The 12,400-nt window shown below is 48.3% G+C and overlaps 1 protein-coding gene across 1 annotated transcript in view; it reads left to right on the plus strand.

Moving 5' to 3' along the window:
- LRP4 (LDL receptor related protein 4) overlaps positions 1-9,945 on the plus strand; it is a 51,627-nt gene extending 41,682 nt beyond the window's left edge. Inside the window, exons 35-38 of the mRNA XM_013006073.2 lie at positions 2,479-2,546; positions 3,031-3,118; positions 4,417-4,558; positions 7,526-9,945. Coding sequence (XP_012861527.1) covers positions 2,479-2,546; positions 3,031-3,118; positions 4,417-4,558; positions 7,526-7,858 — 631 coding nt within the window. The 3' untranslated portion in view covers positions 7,859-9,945. The remainder of the gene's footprint in view (positions 1-2,478; positions 2,547-3,030; positions 3,119-4,416; positions 4,559-7,525) is intronic.
- The last annotated feature ends 2,455 nt before the right edge of the window (positions 9,946-12,400 follow it).

A 12,400-nucleotide genomic window follows, 5' to 3' on the forward strand; every position in this document is an offset into this window, starting at 1 on the left:
TTTACACAATTGATGTGTGTATGGATTGTGATAAGAGATGTATGAGCCCCTAATAAAATGATTTAAAAAATTTTTTAAGTGCTTTTATATTTAATATCAATTTTCTTTTTTATTGTGGTGAAAACATACATAAAACATTTATCAATTCAATAATTTTAACATGTATAACTCAGTGACATTGTGTTCATCTTGTTCAATTTTATGTTGTTGTTTTTTCAATTTTATTTTAAAAGGTAGCACTAATTTTGGTTCTAAATTGGAACTCCAATCCCAATCCCAACCCCAAATACGAACTCTAGACTCATAGTCCTAAAATCATAAGATCTGTATATGATCCAATTCATACACCATGTGCCCCAGTCTTTCTTTTTTATAGACACTTTATAAAGAAAAGCAGGTAAAATCATATCACTTTCTCACTACTTTTTAAAGTATTAGCCACCACTGTTAGTCTCTCTGACTCGTGAACTCACCTTGGACCTTTTCCTAATGTGACTACTATTGGAACATTCCGTGCATCTTAGTTTCTAAAGCACTAGCAAGTAGCTTTTCTCCAGCCTTTTAGAAGATGTTTTTAATTGCCTGCTTATTGTGTGCACAAAGAAGTTACCTGCTTAGCATTCTGCGTGTGTTGTCTCAGCCCTCCCTCTGGTGTCTTGTGTGAAAGAAGAGTAGGAAGAAAAACAAACAGTTTTTCGAGCTCTTGTGTGAGCCTTTATCCAGTCAGCTTGGTATGGCTGGGAGCTTCTTTCAGTTCATCAAGCAGACTATTGATTTCCTTAATATCTCCTCCCCAGACTGGAGCGCACTCCCAAATCAGCTCCTCCGTTTGGCTTTGTTTGTATTATGAATTAATTTGGGCTTTGCTTATCCCACCATCATGTTTCTCTTCACCATTTTAAACAACTTATCAAAATTCTCAGAGTCTTGCTCTATCCACCCCACCTCCCTCTGGTAGCATATTCTCTCTCCTTGACCGAAGAGAACACCCATCAACCCTCTAACCCAGTGGTTCTCAACCTGTGGGTTGTGACACCTTTGGGGTTCAAACGACCCTTTCACAGGGGTCACCTAAGACATTCAGAAAACACATATTTCCGATGGTCTTAGGAACTGAGACACTGCTCCTCTCTCCTCTCCAGGAGGGTCCGCCCACATGCAGATACGCCCACCTACTAGTACCGCGTGTGAAAACCGTTCCCCATGCTACACTATGCTTCAAGACAAAATTTCACTTATTTGTAACTAGAAATAAATATTTCACAATATATAATTACATATTGTTTTGTGATTAATCACTATGCTTTAATTATATTCAATTTGTAACAATGAAAATATATCCTGCATATCAGATATTTTCATGACAATTCATAACAGTAGCAAAATTACAGTTATGAAGTAGCAATGAAAATAATTTTATGGTTGGGAGTCACCACAAAATGAGGAACTGTATTAAAGGGTCGCAGCGTTAGGAAGGTTGAGACCCACTGCTCTCACCTATTGCTTCCCGCTTCCACCCTTGGTCACCACTGAAGTCTGCTTTTTTTGGTATGAAAACCTTTTATGTATATATATATATATATATATACACACACACAGTAGTCTTTTACACTATCTGTCCTTTTGTTTTCAACTAACTTCACCGGATTCTCATTTTTTTAATAGTAAAATATATATATATATTTCCAACAGTTTTATTGGCATATAATTCACATACCATCCAATTCAGTAGTTCTGTCACATCTAGAAGAGTTGTACAATCATCCTCACGTTCCGTTTTAAGATATTATCTTCTTTCTTGTACTCGTCTTTTCACAACAGGGAGCCCTGGTGGCATAGTGGTTAGGCGGTGGGTTGCTAACCTCAAGGTTAGCAGTTCAAAACCACCAGGCGCTAGGAGGCAGAGTTCCAGTCTCAGAAACTCACTGGGGCAGTTCTGCTCTGTCCTATAGGGTCCCGCTAAGTCGGCATTGACTCAATGACAGTGAGTTTTTTCTTTTTTTTTTTTTCACAACATTTTTTTATTTTGATCATTTTGTTAGGGGCTCTTCCAGCTCTGTTAGCAATCCATACCTCAGTTGTATCAAGCACATTTGTACAGACATTGCCATCATCATTTCTAAAACATTTTCTTGCTACTTGAGCCCTTGGTCACAACATATGTTTTTTTTGTTTGTTTTTTAATCATTTTACTGGGGCCTCTTGCAGGTCTTATAACATTCCATACATTAATTGTATCAAGCACCCACTTATTTTCTTTATCCAATATATGTTTTAAAGCATGTTTTAGATGGTTCAGCATCTGGAAGACAGTGCCCCACACTGAATTCTCTGGATTTCCCTGTCCTGCCCGCTCCGTTTCTGGTGGCCCCTCTGTGACAATCTCTCAGCTCACAGGGACGTCCCCTTGTCCTGCAGGAAAGGGAGATCTCTACCGCATGCATGTAGCCTTCACAGTTGGTGTCTTGTGCTCCACAGATGCTCTGCGAAGGATGCCCAGCTGGGCCTCTGTGCACATTCTAACGAGGCTGTACCTGCTGCTCCAGGTAAGCACTGCACTCATTTTGGAAAAAAGAATATTAGGAGTTGGAGTCTTTCATAACCTTTGAGACCGATGATCCATTTGATTAGATGAAGTCTGTGGAAATAATAATTATTATCATAACCAACTCTCCATATGGCCATATGTGTATGTGTGTATTTACACTTTAAATATACATATATTCTCTCTCCTAGTTTAATCTCTACTAGTCCTGTGAGCTATTTATTGTGAGCAGTTTAACTGATGAGAAACACAAGCTTAAAAATCTAGCACCTTGCTTTAAGTCGTGTTAGGAAGGGGGCCGCTAGCAGAGTGGTAGAGTTCTTCTTCCTCCCCTTTGCCACCCCTGGTGGCTGTCTTCTGAGGAGACCCTGGCCATCCTCAGATGGTGTGGAGTCCAGCGGCTACAAAAGGCACCCTTTGTGTGCCATGTCCTCCATCCTTCCCGCCCTTGGCAGCCCTGCTCATCGGCCCTCTCTTCGCCCTAGGGGAAGGACTCCATGCCAGCTACGTCATCGGCGGACTCCTCAGTATTCTGCTGATTCTGTTGGTGATTGCGGCTTTGATGCTGTACAGGTAACCTCGGCCCCACTGCAGGGGCCTCCTGCCTTGCCTGCAATCGTCCAGAAGCTTCCGAGTTCACTGATTGGATCTTTGACCTGCCTTATCTCAAGGTTGTTGGGACCCTGGTCAGAGAAACAGAGGGGAAAGACGGACACCTGAAGATTTATTCTTCTTCCCCGGTCAGGGGATCTGATTTTAATGGCCACAGAAACCCTTGGCATTTTCTTGATAGACTGGGTGGATGAGGGTCACACAGGAAGAGGCAAGGCTGGGATTCCAGCACCTTTGCTTTTTCTATTGCCCCGCACTGCCTCCAACGGTTGGAATTGGACATTATTTTCTCTCTGCACAAATACACTTTATACAATACCGGTTGACATATCATCACTCAGTAGGAACCATCCTGGGAAGGTAAAACGTATCATTTTTAATGTAGCATCTTTTCTATGCCCCTCTGTCTTTTTTATTTTCCCCCAAAGTGTAGAAGCACAGCTTGCAGCAAAATCTCTGGGTTCTGCTAATCAGAATAATAACAATAATAATATTGAGAGCAGCTCCCATTTAATAAATATGTATCAGTGACACAACAACTTTGTAAATACAGCTATTGGTGTAATTTCTCACTGTACAGATAAGGATGAGATAATATTCACCAAGTTTCCAACTAGTAATTAATAAAAGTAGGATTGAAATATAGGTCCATATTGACACCAAAGCTTGGTATGTTAGTTACCTATTACTGTCCAATAAATCACCCTAAAATGCAACTGCTTAAACAACAGAAACATTTCTTACCTCTGCTACTGTGGTCTCTAAATCCAGATGCGACATAAGCATGTGCCTCTTTCCCAGGCCTTGGCTTCTCCTCTTGGGCTGCCATCCAGGTCAGTGCTGAGGTTGCAGCCTCATCTCAAGACTCGACTGGGGAAGGATCCCTTTCCAAGCTCACTCCTGTGATTATTGGCAGTATCCGGTTTCCACAGGGCGCCTTGCAGCATGGCAGCTTGCTGTCCCCAGCACAATTGCCAGAAGAGAGTGGGGGGTGGGGGGGGGCGGAGCGCAACCCAAGAAGAAACCAGTTTCTTTAGAACCTAGTCCACGAGCCGCTGCTTTTGTGTATTCTATTTATGAGAACCGAACCTCTCGTCACCTCGCCTGTCTGTCACTTCAGGGGGAAAGAAGTCTAGAAGAACGTGACTCCCAGGAAGTGGGCACCTCAGAGGCCATTTTAGAGGCCATCGGCCACATCCTCCCCAGGTGCCACCCCCGTAAAGATCCTAACTCGTTTCTTATCCTCTTTCCTCTTAAAGACACAAGAAATCTAAGTTCACCGACCCCGGCATGGGAAACCTGACCTACAGCAACCCCTCCTACCGAACTTCCACTCAGGAAGTGAAGATCGAAGCAGCCCCCGAACCCGCCATCTACCGTCAGTTGTGCAACAAGAAGGAGGTGAGGACCGAGATTTGCAGTCAAGCGTTTTTTCAATTCACCAGAGTACATCCATTAAGGAGGCTGGGCAGTTCTAGCCACCATTTGAACAGTTGGGGGTTTGGGGTGTTGATTTTTTTCACACAGTGAAAAAGAACTAAAAATAACTTGGGTTTCTGGAAAGGTCTACAGTGGTTCTCAACCTGTGGGTCACGAACCCTTTGGGGGGGGGGTGTCAAGCGACCCTTTCACAGGGGTCGTCCGATTCATCACAGTAGCCAAATGACAGTGATGAAGTCGCAATGAGAATCATGTTATGGGTGGGGGTCACCACCACGTGAGGAACTGGATGAAAGGGGGGCGGCTGGGGAAGGTGGAGAGCCGCTGGTCTGGAAGCTTTGGCCCGTAGAGCTTAGAAGGATCAGCTCTGAAGGCATTTGAATGTGCAGCTCCCTGCCAGGACCGTCTTGCGCCCCTGGGGTTGTCATTCCTCTGCCACGACTGGGGTCCCAGGGGAACAAGGAAGCCTTCCTAGACTCCCAAACTCCACAGCTGTGACCGCACCTTCTCCTCTCCCGTGCAAGCTGGGGGCCCAGGGCTGGGAATGGCCACTTCCCTTTGTTCTTCCTCTTCCCAAGGGGGTCTCATGGAACTTCTCTACACTGCTAGGTTTTCCATGCTTTTGGGTGTGTTTTTTTAAACACATTTGTCCCTTCGTTAATTGTTTTGTGTTGTTTTTGATGAAAGTTTAGGCATGAAAAAAACAGCCCTGTATTCACAAGGGTTCTATATCCTGGCTCTTTACACTGCCCACGTCTGAGATAACCCATGTTTATCTACTTTTTTATGTTGTTAAAGCTAAATGTATATGAAATAATCATGTTGTTAGTATTTTTCCTCCCAAGTCCTATAACCTTTCTCCAGGAGTTACTCTTTGTGAGGCTATAATCGGTCTGCTCTGTCGGCCTCTCGCACAGCCCACCCCCACAGGGCTCCCCTGCAAAATGAATATGCTTGCTCCCAAAGGCCAGTGCTTTCTGGATCCCTGAGAGTTTTCTCTATAAGCTGAAAAAGAACCTCCAGGGGTATCCTGTGGTTCTGGGGCTGGTAGGCCCCTTCCTCAAATAATCTTCCCGAAGGAATAACTCTGGGGGTCCTTGGGGATCCCCAGGGTTTGATGTCCCCAAAGAGAACCTCAGTCAGGGCGGTAGGCTGGACATGAAACCGTGTGACCTCTTGTCTTCTGTTTTATGCTTCTTCCTCAGCAGCTCTTTCACCCCTCTGATAGTCTTTCACCTTTTCTCTTCTGATTTCTTCTTGATTTCAGGTACCTGTTGCTGTGTGTTTGCAGAGGGAGTGGTGTCCCCCCAAATTGCTAGTGCCAAGACCCCCTCTTCTCCCTGACTTACCCAGAGTGTGTGTGAGACGAAGACTCTTCCGTGGCCTGCTTCTAATCTACTAATTTCAGCTTGGAGAGTGTGTTGGATGAATGGAACTGGGTGTGTGTGCGTGTGTTTCCTTGTGTGCTGTGTCTCTGCATGATGGCAAGAACCATATTTTACATGCATTTTTGCAATCATCAAACACCTAACACTGTATCGTCCTTAATAGCCACTCAAAACCAAATTCACTGGCACTGAGTGAATTCCAATGCATAGGGACCCTAGAGGGCAAGGCAGACCTGCCCTTGTGGGTTTCTGAGACGATAACTCTTTAGGGGAGTAGAAAGCCGCCTCTTTCTCCCATGAAGCAGCTGGTGGTTTGGAACTGTTGACCTTGTGGTGGCCGGCCCAACACATAACCCACTAGGCCACCAGGGGTTCCTACTATTGAGGTTCAATAAATATCTGTGGGATTAGTTATTGCTAAAGGAGAGCAGTCGGCTCTTGGCAGGAACATTATCCCAGGCACAGGGATCTAAGCAGTGGCCCATTTTCTGGGAGTGGCAGCATGTCGGTTGGTATTCCCCGGAAACCAGAAGCCAGGCTACCCTTTGAGGGACCTGTAAGGGAGAGGCCTGAGCAGATCTCAACTCTGTCCTTGGGCCAGTCCCAGCTTGTTTGGAAACGGCCCCGGGCTCACGGGAGCAGACGCCGAGTGAGCCGGTTGCTGTTGGGTCAATGCTCACACATCGTGGCCCTTGTGTACCACGGGAGAACGGTGCTCCACCATCGGTCCTCACAGCCGATTGTCCCGGAAGCCGAACGCCACTGGCTTCTCTCCCAGGTGGACCCAGGCTTCTCTTCTGGGTGGACCCCACCAGCCAGCCTGTTCGCAGCCAAGCGTGCTGGCAGGACCACCCAGGGATTCCAGAACCAAAGTAACACTCCCACCCTGAAAAAGTTCCAGGTGGGAGGGACCCAGTGGATGGACACTTGGGACCCTTTCCTAGAGTCCTGCTGCTTTGCCGCCCACGTTATGTCCCTCACACCTCCAAAAAGAAGAGAGAATTCAGAACAAAACAGCATATCCCGTTGGTCAAAATCCTGAATAAATACACACTGAAGTGCTTCAGCCGATTGCTTCTGATTGGTGATGTCAGCATGGTGTTCACGACCACGTAATGACAGCTAATGTGTTGTACGTAGTGCACGCTACTCAATTGCATTCTGGGTATCCCCTCATTGAACCCTCAGAGCAGTTGCTTGGGAGGTGTGGGTGCTGTTACTCTTCCACACGCTGCAGAGGGGCAGGGAGTCTCAGGGATGTTAAGTTGTTTGCCCACGGCGATGTGTAGGTGGTGAGTGGTGGGTGCCGTGGTCTCTCTCCTGTGGGCATCACTCGCACAATCATAGTCATCATCATCGCAGCTGCTCCTTTCCTTGTAGGCTGGGCCACGTAGATTTGCTCTGATCACATGCCCCTTTGCTTGGTGGGCTCTTTGTACTTCTCCTGGGCACGCCCACCACGCCCACTTCCTCTTTCAGTTCCCTGGGAGAGCCTTTCTGGGGAGCCCACCTGACCGTGTCTCCTCCCTCTCCGACCTAGGGTGGGCCTGACCCTAACTACACCAAGGAGAAGATCAAGATCGTGGAGGGGATCTGCCTCCTGTCTGGGGACGGTGCGGAGTGGGGTGACCTCAAGCAACTGCGGAGCTCGCGGGGCGGCCTCCTGCTGGATCACGTGTGCATGAAGACGGACACGGTGTCCATCCAGGCCAGTTCTGGCTCCCTGGATGACATGGAGACAGAGCAGCTGTTGCAGGAAGAGCAATCTGAGTGCAGCAGTGTCCACACTGCAGCCACCCCAGAAAGACGGGGCTCTCTGCCGGACACGGGCTGGAAACATGAACGCAAGCTCTCCTCTGAGAGCCAGGTCTAAATGCCCCAGGCTCCTCCCCTCCCTGCCTGTACCTCCTCCTCTGTGGACTGCCCGTCCTTGTGCCTGCTTATGCAACAGGCGCCCCTCCTGTGTGCTCGTCCTTCCTCCCACCCTGAAATCGCTCCCATGCCCTCCACGGGAGCCGTCCCCACCTGAGACCATGATCACCTGTGCACAAGAAACGATGCCACATCTGAGAATTTAGACCGGGATGTTACCACGCACCTCGACTCTTGTACCCACAAGTCTGGGCCCCCGGAAACTGGGCTGGAGAATGATTCCTTGTCAGTGCAGAGGTCCCCCTCCCTCGCCACCCCCAGATCCATACCTGTAGTGCCTGCCCCACAGCAGCTGATGGTGCAAGACTGCACGCTCGCCTGTCAGACCTGGCGTGACCACTGCTCTGAGGACTTGCTCACCAGGGGCTGGGGCAAGGACTTGTGGGTAAAGAGATGGCTGAAGGACAGAGGCTGAGAGGAGGAAGAGTCAGCCCAGCTGGGATGGGCCTCTGGGAAAACTCCATCCGCGAGGGTCTTGGCAATAGCAGAGAATTTGGGGTGGGGGGAGGGCTAGTTGACCAGAGTGTCCACTGCTGGCAGTGGATGTCATTCTCGGCCTTGGAGTCCTTTTTGTTCAGCTGCGGAGATGGCAGTGAGATCCGGGGCGGGCTGAGGTGGCTTAAGCTGTTCTTGCTCCTGCTAGCCTCTCTGGAGGTTTCTCTCCCTTCAGATGACTAGGGGGATGGGGAGGTCCTTATCACATGACTACGGGCGAATATGAATTCCCTGCCGCCACGGGCCAGTACCTTTCCTAAGTCTTGTATTCTTCAGCTACCAGGTGGTGTGCCAGCGGCTTCAGTGAATGGTGGGGCTCAGGATGGCTCTGTGTCCCTGCAAGCTCTATTTAAGATGCCCTGTGGAGGCCACACCCAGTAGCACACTACCTGCATGTGAATCTTCTCCCACGCTCTCCCGTCAGTCTCTGGGATGCTGAGGAAAGAGAACCAGAAACAGCTGTTCGAAGAGGCCCCAGAAGTTTCTATCAGTAAAACGAGCGATAGGGTGAGAGACTTGGGTACACCCATAAGGTTGAGCCTCCTGTGTCCTTTCTCAAGTGCTCAGGGATCGAAGGTGGTGGACAAGGGCCCTGGGGTTCTGATATGAGGTTGCCATTCCAAGCCTCTTCTCGGCTCAGTGGCTCACTTTCCTCGCTGGGATGCCACCACTCAGGGGCATGCTCATTCACACAGAGGGCACGGCTCTCAGCCCATAGTGGGCAGTGGACACCCTTGCTGTCCTCGAGGCTGCTCATGCCTGGCTCTTCACTGTGTTGCCTAGTTAGCTCTTTCGGACCTAGCCGTGTGACACCTGCAGTCTCCAAAGTCCTGTGGTGAGGAGGGCTAATGAGAGGCGCAAGGCGCCAGCAGAGTGGAAAGGGAGCGAGCCCTGTTGGTGAAGTAGACCCAGACCTCTTCCACCCAGGAATCGGACATGGCGGGAAAGGGTGACGGGCTTCTCAGGAAGACTTCCAGATTGGAAACATCCATGGATTTTGAGATGGCAAATGTGCGGGTAAAGGAAGGACAAGACCAAGCCTTTTCTGGTCAGTTCTAACCGCTTGACAAAGGTGCCAGGTCCATCGCCCTGCCATCAGTTGTTGGCCCCGGAGATCTGGGCCCACACGTTATAGCCAGCCTAGAAGGCTCTTGCCTTACCTGGAAAAGGTCGGATGCCACTTCCTGGAGGAAAGGGGACATTTCACATGGAACGGGGCAAAGGGGCAGCACTCTTGAGCCCTGAGACGCCTGGTTGGGAAGGAGAAAGACCTGCAAAGGGGGACAGATCTTATTGCACTTGGGCTGTTCAGAATGTAGAAAGGACATATTTGAGGAATTATCTATTTGAGCACTGATTTACTATGTAAAAAAGCAAAACTCTGTCCTAAGCTAATGGAAGTGATTCTCCCGCACTCGTGTAATGGTTTTAACGTTACTCACTGGCGAGATTGGACTTTCTGGAGTTATTTAACCACTATGTTCAGTATTTTAGGACTTCATGATTATTTAATATAAATCTAGCTTTACTTAATCACCTTGCCTGGCTTGGAGTCATGACTAGCACGGCACCTGCTCGTCTGGCAGACCTCACCCCGGGGTCCTTTGGAGCTGTGGGGTGATGAGGAACCATAGGGTGGGAGGTTCCTGGCTAGACGGTCAGCTCATCTTGAGGAGATGTGGTCGAGACCAGTCTTCTTATGAAATCTATTATTTCCTCTAGAGGTTTTGGGGTTTTTTTTTTGGGGGGGGCAGAGGGGGCAGGTGGGGAGGGCACTTCTTGAGCTGCTATCAAGACTCAGTGGGAAGGGGCAAGTGTCATGGTCCTTAGTGATGCCTCCCTCTGGCTCCTGAAGGATCCCTCACAGCACGTGTGCCCTTCATCTTCGATCTCGGTCCTACGTCCACGAGGACGTCAGTGCCACACTGCAGGGACTGGCACCGGCACGGCGGCCAACTGTAGGAAGCAAACGTACTGGGATGGAGACAAGGGGAGCTCATTTCAGACCCAGCTCTGTCTGATCTTGGTCAAGTTTCACGGTTCCTCAGCAAATAGGTCAAAGGAACACGGAAGGCTTCTTTTCTTCCTAAAAGCAAAGAAAAACTGTCTTCTCATATCTCCTTTACTACATTACAAAGCTGGACGAAGGAGTTGGAGCTTCCTTCTCTGTCCATCATACCCCTCGAAGACTGAGAATCTTCACTAGTTCCGATGCCAGATGCAGAACTCGGTGCCAAGGCTCAGCAGTTGACTTTCTCAGCTATGATCCATGCCCTATTCATCTACTATGAGTCAGGCCCTGCCCAAATGTGAACAAGAAAGACATCCTCACACAGGGTTTAGAGTCTAGCAGGCACACACGCACAAAAGCAAAAAAGATTGAAGCCTCTTATATTTATGACAAGAGAATTAGATGTAAAGGACAACCGAGGAGAAGCAGGGATGCTAGAACAAAAACAAGTGGACGCGATTGAGGATAATCACCATTGCCCTATCCCCCACCATTGTTAAATATTTCCAATGGAGGGCGGGAGGTCATTTTCAACCTTTGCATTCAAGCTGACACATACACCCACCCTACTAGATTCCTGTAGGCAGTGCTCCCTCCCAGAGCTAGAAACACAAAAGACCATTCCAAAGTTGGACGAAAATGTACCAAACACAGCATTTGGTTGGAAAACTGAAGATGTTTCTGGGAGAGTAAAGTTCAGTGAATGCGTTCTATAGCCACATTGGCCAGTTAAATCAGCCACTCAACATTGCCAGTGTCTTAAAGGCCCCTGCTCACCTGTGCTGCCTCATCCGTCACTCCTGCAGAGGTTGAGAGATGAGGGTCAGCTGGGACTCATGGTTCCGGTGCTAGCACGAATTCAACCCGCTGCAGAGACTTAACAGTGGCAACAATACACCTTCTGTTTTCAGGCTCTCAGTTTCCTGATCAGGCCAATAAAAAAGGTTGAAGCCAGGTCATAGGGGCCCAAACGTATTTGGCCTACTGCCCCCATTTCAGAATAAAAAAAAAAATTACTCTGTGCCCCCTTGGCAATGAAGCACTTTCGTATGAGAGCCCATAATCTAGGATAAAGTGTAGGTATCTGCTTTTGTGTGCCCCACCCCCACCCCTCCTACACCGTTCCAGTGCTCCTGAGGGGGTGATATCACCCACTTTGGGAAACATTGTACCAAAAGGTTTCTGAAGTCACTTCTAGCCCATATTTTGTAATTGTGCTTTTTCCAGGAGATCTCAGGGATGAAAGTGGAGTTGAGAATTTTTGCTAGTCCTCAGGATATAAAGTTTGAAATGAGGGAGAAGGCAGGTTAAATGATAACACTATGTAGGTTTTTGCAAACTGATTACATGAAAGCATGCAGTCCCAAGCCCTTCTTTCGATGTGGTAATGAGCACATGGTGCAGCCTCCGGTGGAAAAAGAATCTGTGTGGCCCACAGAACGATTTCCATGACGTGAAGACCAAACCATTTACCCACCCTGGGCCTGAAGACAACAGCAAATGCTGCATAGAAACTTGGAAAAAACACATGGAGAAGAGTGGAGGGCACGCAAGCTTCCAAGTATCAGGCCCTGACCTTCAAGATCGCCAATAGACTTGAGTTTTCTGATCTCTGTTGATGGACCGAATGATAAAAGACCTGTGCTTGAATTCTTTTCCTGGCTCCTAACATACCACTGTGTGACCATGACCCAAAATGACCCACTTACTCGGATGTGTGCTTTAGTATGATTCAGGCGATCTTTGTTTTGAAACCTCCCCTCGCCCATTTCTTTTCCCCTCCACACGGTCCTGTGAATGGCTGAGAGGCTGGTAGAGTTCAGCATAGGGGATAGTTTGCTTTCCAGCCAAGGCTCCAGCTCACAGATTTGGACTCAACATGGTGTCCAAGCAGACAGACCGCCCAATGAAAGGTGGAAGTTGAAACCCAAGGCTGACATTTACCCCAAGCTGCACAGGCTGCTTATTACATTTTAT

The sequence above is a fragment of the Echinops telfairi genome, unplaced genomic scaffold (assembly GCF_000313985.2).
Source record: "Echinops telfairi isolate 266 unplaced genomic scaffold, ASM31398v2 ScPeMD7_60;HRSCAF=208, whole genome shotgun sequence".
Lineage (NCBI taxonomy): Eukaryota > Metazoa > Chordata > Mammalia > Afrosoricida > Tenrecidae > Echinops > Echinops telfairi.